The 18,106-nt window shown below is 33.6% G+C and overlaps 1 protein-coding gene across 1 annotated transcript; it reads right to left on the bottom strand.

Annotated features, from left to right (window-relative positions):
• Window positions 1–563: 563 nt before the first annotated feature.
• LOC148952656 (uncharacterized) lies at window positions 564–17,504 on the bottom strand. The gene is made up of 3 exons (XM_089089059.1): window positions 17,408–17,504; window positions 13,750–14,065; window positions 564–1,073 (listed from the first exon to the last, which is right to left on the bottom strand). The coding sequence occupies exons 1-3, from the start codon at window positions 17,426–17,428 to the stop codon at window positions 688–690; spliced, it is 723 nt and encodes a 240-aa protein (XP_088945185.1). The 5' UTR covers window positions 17,429–17,504; the 3' UTR covers window positions 564–687.
• Window positions 17,505–18,106: the final 602 nt, after the last annotated feature.

Below are 18,106 nucleotides of genomic sequence, written 5' to 3'. Positions count from 1 at the left end.
GGCAATTGGAGCAGACAGTGCCTTGCTTGTTCGAGTATTATAATTGTGGAATCAGACCTAACCTTAAACATGCCTGAGAAGCATAAGGGTAGATTATTATTATTATACTTGAACATAAATAACTGGTGATAAAAATCCCGTAAGCCAGAAGCTGGTAAAATTTTTTTTGTCTTCTATACTCCAATCTCAAAAAACCACTATAAGATTTATTACGAAGTAAACGGATCGCATTATTTTGGAGAACTCGAATTGGATTAATTAGTGCTGGAAATGTCCCTCACCCCGCCGAAGAACAATATAAAATATATGGAAGTATGACTGAGAAATACAACAACTTTAAAATGCGAGACGGGATAAAGTGTGCGAATTTTCTAAGCATTTCAATGTTTCGTGGTAAAATTGCTAACGTGTTCCCAACATGTTTCCTAAACGACAAAGTTTCATTCAGAAAACATGTTTTTTAATTTAGAGTAGTTCATTGATGCTCAAGATGTGTGGCTCCAATTCACTTACAAAACATTTCTACGAGGTTACAATCATCAACTAAAGGGCTGTATAAAAAAATAATTTTAATTTATAATCCAGTGTATAATATAAAATTTTAGCTACAAAACAGTACAAAAATACAAACAATACAAAACTGTCTTTAAAAAAATATTTGGTCCGAAGTAGAAAAATTTATTACTTTTACCCATATCCTCCTTGACTGTACCCCCCAACGGCGCTTCCCCCATAACTCCCTTGGCCACCTCCAATTGCTTGACCATAACTACTTCCGATGCTTTGGCCGTAACCTCCCCCAATAGCCTGCCCTAAACCACCTCCAATGCTTTGTCCGTAGCCTCCTCCAATGGGCTGTCCATAACCACCTCCAATTCCTTGGCCATGGCCTCCTCCAATGCTTTGGCCGTATCCCCCTCCAAGGCTCTGGCCGTAACCACCTCCAATACTTTGACCATAGCCTCCTCCAAGGCTCTGGCCATAGCCTCCTTTCATAGGTATAGCCACAGGTATAGGCCTGGGGGGTGCAACCATGCTGTAGCCTCCTAGTCCTCCTCCATAGCCCTTTTTACCTAGAAATAAAGATACTCAAATTAAAGATAAATAGGTTCTTTTCGATGGTAGTAAAAATACTAAAGTGTGTTTTAATGCAGATAATGAGTAAGGGACGGTGAAGGAGACAGAGAGAGAGATGGAGAGAGGAAGAAGAAAAATGAAGAGGGATTCAGAAAAAAAATATGGTAAGTTGAAGAGGATGTGGGATAGAAAGAATGAGAGAAAGACAAAGAGAAATAACAAGAACGAGACAAGAGAAAAAATTATGGATATATGTTTGGACATTCTGTTTGACTTGAATCCTTTCAGTATTAAATAAAAAAAACAAGTTTTTTTTAACTGAAAGTAAGGAGCGACATTAAAACTTAAAACGAACAGAAATTATTCCGTATATGAAAGGGGCTGTCCCCTCCTCAACGCCTCGCTCTTGACGCTAAAGCTTTTATTGTTTAAAAAAATAGAGTTGTGAGAAAGTCAAACTTTAGCGTAAAGAGCAGAGTCTTTCAGCGCTCACAAAGTCAAGTGCTTTTGAAACCATTTCGAAATATTGCACCCATAGCCGTGCTGTTAAACTTCGTTCATTTAATTTAATAGGTTTGATCAAAATTTCAAAGGAAAAAAGTTTGAGTCACCTATATAGCCTTTTACATTTTATCAGGACACATCTCGAGAAGTGATTTGTTGCATTTACTTATCTAACAAATATCTTAAATTTTCATATCCTCAAAAATTATTATTGATAATACAAGTCGTAATAATGTATGGCCTCCAATGCTTCTTGAATACGCGTGTCCTCTCAGCATCTTGTCAGCACAATTTGACATACATGTTTTATCGAGAGCTTCCTTGAGTTAACTTCCGTCAATTACGGATCCTATACCTCCAAGAAAAGACATGAGTGTATAAGATCCTCTTAGGTTTTCAACAGCCTTATATAATTCAGAGATAGCTTCCAACGCAGCTAGCTTTTCGCTTGCTTTTCACTTCTCCATATGACTTAGTGGTTTTGAAAGCACAATATAAAGTTGCGTAAATTGTGTTTGCGTTATTTGCTTGATTATTAATGAAAGGAAGAAACGCAACCTTAAAGTTTCAAAATCCTCGTTACTCTGAATAAAGTGGCTGAAGAAGGCTGTTCCGCCCTAGCAATGACGGGATTTTCCATCTCTAACAACAGCTGCTGCTGCTGCTACAACAGCTGCTGCTTCTACAATTTTTAGCTTTTCTGTTTCAGGAGCTAATTTTTACAATTATACCAGCCTTTTGATAGAAATCAACCTTGTTTTAAATTATACATCATGAAAACAGAACAAAAGTAAAATATATCACTATTTTCTTAAGAATTATATCGGCTAAATATTTTGTGTAGGAGTTACTAATTTTGAAGTAAGGAGCGACTCGGCTTAATAGTAACCGAAACTCTAATAAACAGAGTTTTGAAATTGGGGGATAACCCCCTATTTCATGAAATAATGGAAATAGGGAAATTTCAAGAAATATAATTTCCCCTATTTTAGGAATTTCAAGAAATCTTAATGAAAATAACACCATCATATGAAGCATATCAGAGAACCCTACTGTAGAAGTTTCATGCTCCTACATAGAAAAATGTGGAATTTTGCCAGAAGACAGATAACGGATGAGTATTTATTTGTTTTTTTTTGTTTTTTTCCCAAGCGGTGATCGTATTTAAATAATGGTCCTTGAAGATCGAGAGAGGGCGCATTTGACAGAAATTCAACGTTCTAGGGCTCTTTTTAAGTTACCAAAAAGACTAAAGGGTAACTGGTCCCCCTCCTACGCTCATTTTTTCCCCAAAAGTTTTATGATAAAAATAATGAGATAGCCATTTTGTTCAGCACAGTTCAAAGAGCAAATAACTTTGTCTTTAGGTTTAAAATGAGCTCCCCCCCCCAAAGTCCGTGGGGAGAGGCCTGTAAGTTATGAATTGGCCCATTGTTTACTTATAGTATTTGTTATTGGGGAGTATACAGACATTTTTCGGCAAGGATGGGTTATGATTTGGGTGGATTTCTATAGGGAGAATCTTCTTTGGGAAGAAAAGTTTCCGGGGGGGGGGTGATTTTTTCAGGGGAAATGCTACACTGAAAGATTTGACATACTTACTATACAAAATTATTTCTAATTGTCTTACGTTCTCTTTGCTAAATTTTACATGTGGAGATGTTCTAGGGCAGTGGTTCTCAAACTTATTTAGACACTCTACCCCTTTTTTTACCCACAAAACATTTTAGGTACCGCTTCTCAGATACAGGTACTAAGTAAACTATGCCAGTGCTAGAGTTAAAGGGTTGTTTTATTTTTTTTGTTGGCCGGCCGCGTACCACTAAAACTTTTTGCGTACCCCCAAGGGGTACATGTACCACAGTCTGAGAACCACTGTTTTAGGGGAATTATACTGAGGTCATTTTCTGCGTGTTTTGATTGCCCGGAAATAATTTCCACGGAAGGGGGCATTCTGGAGTTATCGAGAAACCAATTAGAGATTAAATTCTTATTCAAATGAAAGAGTGCGAAGGAGAATTGTTCCACCTGAATCGTCCTCAGGTATTTTTATGGGAAGGGGGGATTTTCAGCTAGGATGAAATTGCCTGGAGGGAATTTGATGGGGGGGTGCATTTTACGTTGGATTAAATTTCCAAGGAGATTTTTCCGTGAGGGGAGGAGGGGTATATTTCATGGTGGGTGAGTCAGATTTATTGGTATTGTTAAAAAAGCGATCAGAATTTAAATTTAAAAAACACGTTGTTTTAACTGAAAGTAAGGAGGAACATTAAGCCTCAAAACGAACAGAAATCATTCTATTTAAGAAGGGTTGGCCCCTCCTCAATACCTTGTTGTTTATGCTAAGGCTTGACTGTTCGAACCAATTTTTCAAGAACGGCAACTGAAACACGGGGGCCGTTTAATTGGAATAGGAAGTTTTTTTTTCAAAAGTGCTAACAGCTTTAGCGTACAGAGCAACATATTGAGGAGGGGAAAACCCTTCATATACGGAATAAATCTGCCAAAATAATATGTAAATTTGTTTTTATTTTTCATGTATGGTTAGTCAAATTCGAACCTGCATTAGTTGAAAAGTGCTGAGAAATTAAATAAAAAAAATATTAATAAAAAAAAAACTTTATAAGTCAGAACCTTTTATAAAAGTGCTGAAAACTATAAATTTAAAAGAAAGTTTTATTCCACTGAAAGTAAGGAGCAATATTAAAACTTCAAACAAACAAAATTTATTTATTATATGGAGGAGGCTAATCTCTCCTCTCTCTTCAAGCTAAGGTTTTGAGTACTTTTAAAAAGGTCCTGATCCTAGCTACACAGTCTTTGTGTTTCAGGAATCGTTCTTAAGGAATTGAAAAAAAAAACAAAAAACTTTAATGTAAAAAGCAGGTTATATGATACCAATGAGACGAAGAAAAAAAAATTTAAACTTGCAAGATAAGTTAAGTGAGTACCCTCAAGCTTGAAGACAATGCTTTTGATTTTGATCAATTATTAAAAAATTGTGTATTTTTTCAATATGATTTGATTGTTGTTAAGGAAAAATACCATCCTTTATGCTATTGAATAATAAAAAAATATTTTTACGTGGAATTAAGGAGCGACATTACAACTAAAAACAAAAAGAAATTATTCCATATATAAAAGGGGTTGTTCCCTCCTCAACACCTCGCTCTTTACGCCGAAGTTTGACTCTTTGTCCCAACTCTACTTTTTAAAACAATAAAAAGATTTAGCGTAAAGAGCCAAGCGTTGAGGAGGGAACAACCCCTTTCACATAAGCTACGGAATAATTTATGTTCATTTTTAGTTTTAATGTCACTCCTCACTTTCAGTTAAAAATAAACTTGTTTGTTTTTATTTGATAACAAAAAGGATGGTATTTTGCTTTAACAACAATAAAAAAGCAGTAATAACAGTACGCAGAAAAAACAACACCCATAAAATCCCCCCTCCCTGAAAAATGTCTGTATGCTTTCCAATAACAAATACTAGATATAACAATGGGTATAATCCATAACTTCCGTCCCTACCTTCCGCAATTTATCCCCAAAGCATAGTTCTGGTCATCCCCAGAGACATAGATAAAGACATATTTATTGGGGGAAAAGTATGTTGGAGGGGGCTAGTTACCCTCCGGTTTTTGGTCCCTTAAAAAGAACACTATAATTTTTAAGTTTTCAAATGAGCCCTCTCCGAATCTTCTACGACCATTAGTTTGTTACGATCACTTCTGAAAAAAAAAAAAAAAAAAAAAAAAACAACAAACAAAAAAACACTCATTTGCGATCTTTCTCCAGGCAAAAAAAAAATACAAATTCCACATTTTTAAAGATGGAAGCTTGAAAACTCTACAAAAGGGCTCTCTGATACGCTGAATCTGATGGTGCAATTTTCAATTAGATTTTCGGCTTTAAAGAGATATTTCCCACCTTTTTAAAAAATAAAGCGACTTTTAACAGGTTACTAGCTTTTGACGGGTAATATTAAACTTTATGAATCGTATATGTTAGGAATCAGCATAAAAAGCCATTTTTTTATTGGAATCAAATTTTTTTTTTTAGAGTTTTAGTTACAACTGGGCTGAATCAAACCTTAATTACAGTTTGTTACCACGAACTCTTTGATACTGAGCGACCAACTGGTGTTTCATCTTGTTCAAGTCGCTCTTTTCCTCCTTGAATACTGTCTTTACTTGTGTACACACTTCGGCACTAATGTGATTCGGTTAACACACTAATATGACCGTCGGTTTAACACCCTGTATTAACTAATGGCTCACCTTCTGATAAAGTTCTCTTGAAAGAAAAGAAACAGTTCTTAACAAAGTAGGGAGCGAATCGGCCAAATTGTAACTGCAACTCCACAAATCTAAATTTTGGAAGCAATAGATGCATAAAAAGAAGCAGTTTTATTCTGATTCTAAATATGTAAAATTCATCAAGTTCAAATTTATCCATGAAATTTACAATCTCGTAAAATTTGTCGGTGAAAATTTTCGGAAAAAAGGGGAAAATACACCAAGAAAGTCAAGTTATCCTAATGAAAATAACGCAATCGGTTTCAACATATCAAAACACTATGTGGAAATTTATATTTTTGGCAAAAAAAAGATTATGGACGCATGTTTGTTTGTTCGTTTTTTCTAAGGGGTGATCGCGGTTCTAGAGGATCGAGAAAGGGCTGACTGAAACAGAAATCAAAAGTTCAAGTGCCCTATTTAAGTTACTAAAAAGATTGAAGGGCAACTAGGCCTCATCCCGTGCCTCTTTTTCCCCCAAGAACATCCGATCAAATTTTTGAGATAGCCTTTTGATTTAAATTCTATGCATTTGAAGTTCAAGGACTATACATTAGGGGAACACTTCAACATCCATAATCCGTAATGAAAGACCTTTAAGCTATAAAATTTACCCATTGTTCAATTATAGCATTTGTTATTGGGACATGTATATATATATATATATATATATATATATATATATATATATATATATATATATATATATATATATATATATATATATATATATATATATATATATATATATATATATATATATATATATATATATATATATATATATATATATATATATATATATATATATATATATATATATATATATATATATATATATATATATATATATATTTGGGGGGGAATTTTACTGAGGAGATTCTTCTTGAAAATAATTCTTCATGCGGATAAAATTTTCTAAGGGAAATTTGACAGGGGGAGGGGTATTATCCTAAAACAGTTTGAAAAAATATTAAAAAAAAAAGTTTTTTCACCTGAAAGTAAGGAAAAACATTGGAATTTCATCCAAACAGAATTTTTTTCGTATATGAGGGGGGTTTCCCTTTTCTCGACCCTCGCTCTTTACCCTAAAGTATGACTTTTCATTAAAATTCTTTACGAAAGACTGTGCAATCACAAGGGCCGTTGAATTTGCATGGGAACTATATTTAAAGAACTTGAAGACTTAAGCGTAAAAAACGAGTTTGTGTTTTGTTAAAAACCGTACGTTTTTTGGACCATTTGGTTTAATTTGTCAAAACATCGACAAATAATACAAATACAATAGAATCACCATAATAATCAGGATGACTTGAAAGAACTAATGAAAACAAACTGAAAGTTTAAGAAACAATAATATTAATTCCTCGCAATCTCAGCAATTCAAGATAAAATATTAAAAAGTTTTGATTTTTCAATGTTATAATTACAAGAGAAAGTTATTTAAAACATAACTAAATTAGAAATGGCAAAAAATGCACCTATATAGTCTAGAGAGAAAAGGGGTAATATCCCTACTCCTTTTTTTAGTAGATTCTCTTAGTTTTAAGTTTGCCATGATTGTACAGTTTAATTTCTAGTTATTTGAACATATTGTTTCATCCTTATCAGTATCTATTACCTTTATCTTGACTGTTATTAGCTAATTTAATATCTGTTTTTTTTCGAGTTTCATTGATTTGTTGATAATAATTGCTGGTCGTTTTAAGTTTTAACTATTATAGAAAATTATCTCTCATCGTCTTTGGTTTTAATTAAATAAAAAAAACAAGTTTTTTAAACTGAAAGTAAGGAGCAACATTAAAACTTAAAACGAACAAAAATTATTCCGTATATGAAAGGGGCTGTCCACTCCACAACGCCTCGCTCTTTAAGTTAAAGTTTGACTCTGTCTCACAACTTTATTTTTTAAAACAATAAAAAACTTTAGCGTAAAGAGCGAGGCGTTGAGGGGGGACACCCCTTTTCATATACGGAATAATTTCTGTTCGTTTTAAGTTTTAATGTCGCTCCTTACTTTCAGTTTAAAAAACTTGTTTTTTTTATTTAACTTCTGATCGTTTTTTAGTTAATGCAGCTTTTATTTCGCCTCACCGTCATTGAATAAGTAAACAAAATTTGCATAAAAATTTTACTTTTCTTTTGCTAAATGTCTGTCTCTAAATTTGCTTCTGACGGAATTTACAAATTAACTTACGTAACGAACTTCTATATTCGTATATTTTTCTTCTGGCAAAAAATACAAAGTTGCAGATTTTTGCAGATATGAGCTTGAAACCTATGTAATAGGGTTTTCTGATTTTCATTAAATTCATTCACTTGTTGGGGATGTTTCCCCTCTCTTTAAAAAATCAGGCAAATTTTCTCAGGCTTGTATCTTTCGATGAGTAATACTAAACTTAATAAAATTTATATATTTAGAATCAGCATTATAATCCCCTTCTTTTGATACATTTATTGACATAAAAATTCCGTATTTAAAAGTTTCGATTACTATTGAACCGTATCGCTTGTTTTGTTTTATTGTTTTTTTTATTGCGTATATGTTATTAGGTATATGAGGGGATTTTTCCCTTAGTCCCCTTATTCCGTATATGAAAGGGACTGTCCCGTCTTTAACGCCTCGCTCTTTACGCTAAAGTTTGACTTTCTCACAACTCTATTTTTTTTAAACAGTAAAAAACTTTAGCGTAAAGAGCGAGGCGTTGAGGAGGGGACAGCCCCTTTCATATACGGAATAATTTCTGTTCGTTTTAAGTTTTAATGTCGCTCCTTACTTTCAGTTTAAAAAACTTGTTTTTTTATTTAACTTCTGATCGTTTTTTAGCTAATGCAGCTTTTATTTTGGCTCACCGTCATTGAATAAGTAAACAAAATTTGCATAAAAATTTTACTTTTCTTTTGCTAAATGTCTGTCTCTAAATTTGCTTCTGACGGAATTTACAAATTAACTTACGTAACGAACTTCTATATTCGTATATTTTTCTTCTGGCAAAAAATACAAAGTTGCAGATTTTTGCAGATATGAGCTTGAAACCTATGTAATAGGGTTTTCTGATTTTCATTAAATTCATTGACTTGTAGGGGATGTTTCCCCCTCTTTAAAAAATCAGGTAAATTTTCTCAGGATCGTAGCTTTTGATGAGTAATACTAAACTTAATAAAATTTATATATTTAGAATCAGCATTATAAGCCCATTCTTCTGATACATTTATTGACATCAAAATTCCGTTTTTAAAAGTTTCGATTGCTATTGAACCGTATCGCTTGTTTTGTTTTATTGTTTTTTTTATTGCGTATATGTTATTAGGTATATGAGGGGATTTTTCCCTTAGTCCCCTTATTCCGTATATGAAAGGGACTGTCCCGTCTTTAACGCCTCGTTCTTTACGCTAAAGTTTGACTTTCTCACAACTCTATTTTTTTTAAACAGTAAAAAACTTTAGCGTAAAGAGCGAGGCGTTGAGGAGGGGACAGCCCCTTTCATATACGGAATAATTTCTGTTCGTTTTAAGTTTTAATGTCGCTCCTTACTTTCAGTTTAAAAAACTTGTTTTTTTTATTTAACTTCTGATCGTTTTTTAGCTAATGCAGCTTTTATTTTGGCTCACCGTCATTGAATAAGTAAACAAAATTTGCATAAAAATTTTACTTTTCTTTTGCTAAATGGCTGTCTCTAAATTTGCTTCTGACGTAATTTACAAATTAACTTACGTAACGAACTTCTATATTCGTATATTTTTCTTCTGGCAAAAAATACAAAGTTGCAGATTTTTGCAGATATGAGCTTGAAACCTATGTAATAGGGTTTTCTGATTTTCATTAAGATTCCTTGACTTGTAGGGGATGTTTCCCCCCTATTTAAAAAATCAAGCAAACTGTCTCAGGCTCGTAGCTTTTGATGGGTAACACGAAACTTAATAAAATTTATATATTTGGAATCAGCATTATAAGCCCATTCTTTTGATACATTTATTGACATCAAAATTCCGTTTTTAAAAGTTTCGATTGCTATTGAACCGTATCGCTTGTTTTTTTTTATTGTTTTTTTTATTGCGTATATGTTATTACGTACATGAGAGTAGAATGGCCTTATTGACTCCCACCACGTGGTCATCGTGGGAGTCAATAAGGCCCTTCTACTCATGAGGGGATTTTTCCCTTAGTCCCCTTATTCCGTATATGAAAGGGACTGTCCCGTCTTTAACGCCTCGTTCTTTACGCTAAAGTTTGACTTTCTCACAACTCTATTTTTTTTAAACAGTAAAAAACTTTAGCGTAAAGAGCAAGGCGTTGAGGAGGGGACTGCCCCTTTCATATACGGAATAATTTCTGTTCGTTTTAAGTTTTAATGTTGCTCCTTACTTTCAGTTTAAAAAACTTGTTTTTTTTATTTAACTTCTGATCGTTTTTTAGCTACTGCAGCTTTTATTTTGGCTCACCGTCATTGAATAAGTAAACAAAATTTGCATAAAAATTTTACTTTTCTTTTGCTAAATGGCTGTCTCTAAATTTGTTTCTGACGTAATTTACAAATTAACTTACGTAACGAACTTCTATATTCGTATATTTTTCTTCTGGCAAAAAATACAAAGTTGCAGATTTTTGCAGATATGAGCTTGAAACCTATGTAATAGGGTTTTCTGATTTTCATTAAATTCATTGACTTGTAGGGGATGTTTCCCTCTTTAAAAAATCAGGCAAATTTTCTCAGGCTCGTAGCTTTTGATGAGTAATACTAAACTTAATAAAATTTATATATTTAGAATCAGCATTATAAGCCCATTCTTTTGATACATTTATTGACATCAAAATTCCGTTTTAAAAGTTTCGATTACTATTGAACCGTATCGCTTGTTTTTTTTTATTGTTTTTTTTATTGCGTATATGTTATTACGTACATGAGGGGATTTTTCCCTTAGTCCCCTTATTCCGTATATGAAAGGGGCTGTCCCGTCTTCAACGCCTCGTTCTTTACGCTAAAGTTTGACTTTCTCACAACTCTATTTTTTTAAACAGTAAAAAACTTTAGCGTAAAGCGCGAGGCGTTGAGGAGGGGACAGCCCCTTTCATATACGGAATAAATTTCTGTTCGTTTTAAGTTTTAACGTCGTTCCTTACTTTCAGTTAAAAAAACTTTTTTTTTATTTAAATGAAAGGGGCTATCCCCTCCTCAACGTCTCGCGCTTTTCGCTAAAGTTTTTCATTTTTTAAAAAAATAATTTTTTGAGAAAGTCAAACTTTATCGTAAAGAGCGAGCCGTTGAGGATGGGACTGCCCCTTTCATATACGGAATAATTTCTGTTCGTTTTAAGTTTTAACGCTGTTCCTTACTTTCAGTTAAAAAACTTTGTTTTTTTATTTAATTTTTGAGCGTTTTTGAATTAATGCAGGTTTTGATTTTGAATCACCGTCCAAGAATAATTAAAACAAAATTTGAATATTAATTTTACTTTTATTTGGTTAAATGCCTTTCTCGAAACATGTTTAATTTTATTTACGAACGTTTTTATTAGTAATAAATATACGTAACTTACGAATTAATTTACGTAACGAACTTCTATATTCATATATTTTTAATACGTATATTAGAGGGTTCGCCCCCTAGTCAATATCTTGCTCTTTAAGCTAAAGTTCGAGTTTTGTTCCAATTCTTTAAAAATGACCGCTTAATCACAAATGCCGTTAATTAGAATAAATAACTCTTATGAAAGTACTAAATAATCTTTGGCTTAAAGAGCGAGGTATTGACTACGGAGTGAACTCGATCATATGCCTAATGTTTTCTGTCGTTTTAAGTTTTGATGTTGCTTCTTACTTTCAGTTGAAAACTTGTTTTTTTTATATATAATTTCTGATCTTTTTTAAAATAATGCTGGGAAATCTGGCGCCCCCTTCATAGCAATGTTCCTTCCCCCATGAAAAATTCCTTCATGGAAAGATCCTCCCACATAACCCTCGACCCACCCCGCCCCCCCTCCCCACTACCAGAAAAAATCCCCCCTGAAAATGTCTGTATACTTCCCAATAACCAATACTATATGTTAACATTGGGTAAAGTTCATAACTTTCAGCCCTCCCCCAGGGACTTCGGGGGATAAAATCATCCTAAAAGACATAGTTATTATATTTTCGACCATGCTGAAGAAAATGACTATCTCAAAATTTTGATCGGGTGACTTTGGGAAAAAATGAGCGTGGGAGGAGGCCTAGTTGTCTTCCATTTTTAGGTCACTTAAAAAGGGCACTAGAACTTTTAATTTCCGTTTGAATGAGCCCTCCCACTATATTATAGGACCACCGGGTCGATACGATCACCCCTGGAAAACAAAAACAAAAAACAAATAAACACGCATCCGTGATATTTCTTCTGGCAAAAAATGCAAAATTCCACATTTTTGCAGATAGGAGCTTGAAACCTCTACAGTAGGGTTCTCTGATACGCTGAATATGATTGTGTGATTTTCATTAAGGTTATATAATTTTTAGGGGGTTTTCCCCCCTTTTTTCGAAAATCAGCCAAATTTTCTCAAGTGCGTCGATCAAGTGCGTTTATCCACCTTCGATGGATAAAATTAAACTTGATGAAACTTATATATTTGAAAACAAAATTAAAATCTGATTCTTTTGATGTATCTATTGGTATCAAAATTCCGTTTAGAGTTTCGGTTACCATTGAGCCGGGTCGCTCCTTACTTACAGTTCGTTACCACGAACTGTTTGATATGGCTCTTTACTTTTCTTTGTTAAACTTCTTTTTTGGATAAAAGTGTTTGTAATTATTTTCTGTTGGCTTTGATATCTAATATTTTGTTATTGGTTAAAATTTTTGATTCAAATTAGAGGATCTATGCTGTCTGGTTGTATTCAGCTAAAATTTTACATATTGTATTTCTTTTTTTGTAAAGGTTTAGGACAGTTCTTGAAATACGCATCTGATTTGAGAGAAATCCTCATGGGAGAATGCTTTAAAGATTAGGCATGAGTGAAAATCGAATAAGAGAGTAAATATATATACAGATGCATCGTTCAACTTTGTTTATTTTTGTCTTTTTGACCTATTTTATTTGTGATTTTAACTTGAGTATATGTTTGGTGTGGTGTGAAAAAGAGGCCATTTTGACAACGAGGGCTATTTTTTATCCAATGGAGTGATACCGGCAGGTTGGGAAAGGGAAGGCTTCAATATTGTTCTGAGCGTGGCTGAAATGTTGTGTCTCCGATTTACCTAAACATTTTTGTACTGTAAGCCACAGTGGAATTCAGTCCTGGCATTCTGGAATGACACTCTGGGCCTTAGAAGGCTTAAAGGGTTTTGCTCCTACCCCAGTTCTTAGTAATTTTCGTTGATTATATATTTCAGTTTTTGTTTGTTTTAGGATTTATTTATTCATTAATCAAATTATCTTTAAATTATATTTACTCAGTCATTTAAATTTCTTTCTGTTTTGAGTTTCTTTTATCGAGTGATGGCAATTTTTGTTCTTTTTTAAGTTTGACATATTATATGACTTTATTTCTACCCATGTTAAGTTTGAATATAGGTATTTACTACCCTTTAAAAAAGATTTCCATCGGAAAATTTATAAATAATTTTATTAATTAAACAAAAGAAACTTGCCAAAAACTGTTCAAACCTTGTCAGTGGTCTCTTGTGAAGAGTTGAATTCGGGGTGACAGGAAAAGGCTAATATTCTTGTACAAAAAGTCCATTAGGCTCCAGAACTTGTACTATTTACCGTATTGAATGGTAGAAAATATTTAATTGAGTTTTTTTTTGTATTTTTCACTGTATTTTTTCTCACATAGGTCAAAAATTCCTATATTCTCAACAGTCAAAATAAAGTCAAATCCTTTAAAATTATATTACCTCCCCCATATCCTCCTCCAAGTCCACCACCATGTCCTCCACCATATCCTCCTCCAAGTCCACCACCTTGTCCTCCGCCATATCCTCCTCCGCCGTAGCCTCCTCCGCCGTATCCACCCTGTCCTCCGTAGCCTCCATAGGTAGGCCTCGGTTGCATCACATATATTACTTGAGGCTTACTATATCCTCCTCCACCACCATATCCCTTGTGTTTAGTCTCAGACACTTGAAGTTGCTCCTCTTCTTGTATTTCTTCTTCTCCCTTTGGTTGCACTGATGTCGGGTGCACGAAACACGCGAAAGTTAGACAGACAAACTGAAAAAAGGAAGCTTTATTCTCTTGCCTAAATAGAGTGGAGATTTTGTTTTGAACGGGGAGAGATACTCTCAAGGTAATATGTTTTATTTGTGTCTCAAACACTAATAATTTTAAACATAAGCGCTAAATTTGATTGAATAAAAAAACTTTTTTTTTCAACTGAAATTAAGGAGCAACATTGAAACTTAAAATGAGCAAAAATTATTGTGTATCGCAAAACCATAAGAGATGCCTCCTTTTCAATCCTTTGTTCTTTTGGCTACAGTTTCTTAGTAGTTTAAAAATTACTTTTTCATTTTTCAAAACCTTGTTCTTTTTGTTCAGTTAATTTAAATAACCTTTTGTCACGAAATAAGTCTTAAAAAAAGGACCCTATCAAACCAAAAATAAAAAAAAATTCATTAATGGAAAAATTTCATGTAATGTTCATGGAGAAGTTGAACTAAATCGGAAAATTGTGTGCATGCAGTTGCAAAACGGAACCAACTGGCTATCTCAAAATTTCTACCAGATACATTTGGGAAGAAGAGGGTGTGGAGGGGGGCTAGTTACCCTGAACCACTTTTGACTTTTAAAAGAGAACTGACATAATTACTGGATCCTTTAACTATGCTGATAAAAATGGTTATCTCAAATTTTGATTGGATGTGTTTGAGGAAATGATGGGTGGGGAGGGAGGGGGTTGGTTTACCTCTAATCACTTTTGACTCTTAAAATGGCACTGGAAGTTTAAATTACTATTCGAACGAGTTCCATTCGAAGTTTTTATGGCAACTTCTTCTATACGAAGTGCCTTGGTAAAAAAACACACTGTGCCAACATCGCTCTTTACTTAGCCAGTGCTATTATGTTGCCTATGATTCATCGTAGGAGTTGTACAATTCATGGTAATTTACAGGTTAAAAATTTTCTCTGAAGAGTTCACCCCCTGAACACCTCCTCTCTACGGATTGTTCTCACAATGGAATTTCTTAGGGGGATTATGTTCAAGGGATTCAGCGTTATAAATTATGCATGGAGAGATTTTCCTTATGAAAAAACCTGAAGGGGCAATTTCAAGGGAAAATTTTACAAGAAAAGGGGAATTTTAGGATGGTTTTGGAAAAGATAGGAAATTATGTAAGAAAAAGTCCTTTTTCAAATGAAAGTAGACTTGGGAGAATATTCCAGGCGGAATCATAAGAAAAATCCCAGGGGGGATTTTCAGCGAGGATGGAACAATCCGGTCAGAGTTTTTCAGGAAAAAGCGAATTTATGTATGAGCAACTTTCCACTGAGTGGTGAATCAGATTTCTCAATATTATTTGAAAAACGATCGAAAACTAAATAAGAAAGCAAATTCTTCATCTGGCTATAAGAAGCAACATTAAACCTTAAAACAAACAGAAATTATTTCGAGTATGAGGAGGACTGTCCCATCCTCAGCAATCAAGATGAAGTCTTAAAATTCTTCCAAAATGCTTCTCGTTCAAATTTTTTGGCCTTCATGTTTGAGCCGTTGATGAGACCAATGGGAGACTAAGGAATAAAATATGGAGGAAAACTCTCCTGGACTTAAATTAAGCTGATGATTTAATTATCCTAGATGAAAGTTTGAGCAAAACAATTGAACTTTTAGAGGTTTTGCGAGTTCAGGGAGCTAGAATAGGTTTAAAAATTAATGTTAAGAAGACTAAGTCACTAAGGCTATGACTAAGTGAAGATGAAAATTGGGTAACGAAAAGATTGATCAGATGGACAGCTTCACTTACCTTGGTAGTATTATTAGCAAACACGGTGGGAGCAGTGAAGATGTTTAAATTAGAATGGCGGAGGATCAGGGTGTTTCTTCACACTTAAAACAAGTTTGGAAGAATAGGAAGATAAGTCTGCAAAATAAGATTAGAATTTTGAAAGATACACTGATAACAGTGGTAAAATATGGCCCTGAAGCATGGAAGCTCTGAAAAGCGGATGAAGATTTGCTAGATATTTTGAAGATAAATTGCCTACGGATTGTTCTGGGTTTCGGCTGACTGACCGTATTACAAACAGTACGCTCTAGGAAAAGTATGGTTCCTAGGAAACAGTAGGCTCTAGGAAAAGTTCAATCCCACTTTCTAGAGCTATAATGATAGAAAGGTGAGATGGCTAGGGCACGTTTAGCGGATGAAGGATGACAGATTACCGAAGATTGTCCTTTTTGGCCAACTGTCTAGATCTAAACGGAAAGCAGGTCGTCCACGGTTAGGGTGGGAGGATGTCATAAAGACAGATTTTAAGGAAATAGGAGCTGCCTCGGAGGGCGTATAGAGGGAAGCTTTGAATAGATTGGGTTGAAGGAGGAGCTTGCGTAGCTTTGTTGGCCTCAAGCGGCTTGGTAATGCGGTGAGTTGTTAGTAGCAGTAGTCTATCTTAAAGAGTTTTGAAAAAAGTCAAAATTTAGTGTGAAGAGTGAACGTTGAGATTCTTAAAGAATCAAAGGCTTTACGAACATCCAGAAACAAAGCAGCAGGAATCAAAAGGAAGTCTACGGCAGAGTGAAGATAATTCAGTAAAACTGCACAAGCATGCTCAGTTGAATGATTTGATTGAAAACAAAATTGAAAATCGTGAAAAATTTTTTTAGAAGCAAGAAAAATTATTAAGACGCGAAAGTATCGCCTTCTCAAATATTTTGCTAAACACAGACAACAAAGAAATTGGCCGAATGGAAGGAAATATGAACTTAATTACTCTAGTAGGAATATTATCAGGGCCAGACAACGAAGAATTTTTCAATCCCTTAACAATTTTAGTAATTTCTTTCTCCGTTGCTGGTTCCAAAAACATTGACTTCATACATGGTGGCCCAAGATAAATCCTGAAGTTGGATCTTGAAAGAAAAGAACTAACAGCCGAAGCGGTCCTTTTACAAATATTCGCAAAATATAAAGTAAATGCATCTTGAACATTCAGCTCATCTTCGATAGTTTTGCCATCGAGATCGAAAAAAGAAGGGTATATATATATATATATATATATATATATATATATATATATATATATATATATATATATATATATATATATATATATATATATATATATATATATATATATATATATATATATATATATATATATATATATATATATATATATATATATATATATATATATATATATAACTTAATAATAAAAATGAAATAGCTAAAAAAAACTTTTTCTAATTTATCGTTTGAATGACAAAATTGTATGTCTAAGTCAACTTTAAATACTAAGGACAAATACTGGATAATAAGGTTAAAATATTGTATGCCCTATCAAAAGTATTGAGGCTTGGATTGAAAAAAATATATATATTTTAGTTTGGCTTACCAAAACGATGGAAAAGTTCATACTAATCTGTTATTAGCTTCTTCACAAGTCAAAATGAGTCTGAATAAATGACTGAACGCGTTAGTAAATATATAGGCCTATAGTACAATCGCTTGATTGCATAATCAGAAGATGAAGGTCAGAATACTTCTAGTAGTAATTTCTTTCAACCAATGAACACTATCCCTTGATATTGTCATACTGGACACATAAAATAGTTAATTACGCATTGCAAAGATATTCGTGACAGATTTTCATGTATATTCATTCAAATTTTTGGTTATAGTCCTGACATGATGTTTTATAATCATTAGTCTCCTGTAAAAATAAATGTAAATAAAGCAAGTTATTATCAAATGAAATTGAAGAGCAGCATTAAAGCTTGAAATGAAATTGATTTATTCTCCGGGGGCAGCAGCCATTCCTTAAGCCCGAAGTGTTTCAGCAATTTAAGGCAACTGACACCCATCAACATCCAAATAAGAGCCTCAGTCTAAATTTGTTCTTCCAAATTTCGAAAAGATTTCAGGTAATTCATCCTCAACATTACGCTGATTTATCTCTTATGGAAAAGTGAACAGATACGTGAATTTTTTTTATAGGACTAAATAAAAATTGACTTCTATGGAGCTTCAGGCACACCGGTCTATTGAATTATCCATTATACCCCCCCCCCCCTTGCCCTCCACCACCATATTT

The sequence above is a fragment of the Artemia sp. Qi Xiang Cuo genome, chromosome 5 (assembly GCF_049724085.1).
Source record: "Artemia sp. Qi Xiang Cuo chromosome 5, ASM4972408v1, whole genome shotgun sequence".
NCBI lineage: Eukaryota > Metazoa > Arthropoda > Branchiopoda > Anostraca > Artemiidae > Artemia > Artemia sp. Qi Xiang Cuo.
The sequence above is the reverse complement of the archived record's forward strand: the minus strand, read 5'-3'. Positions and strand labels throughout refer to the sequence as shown.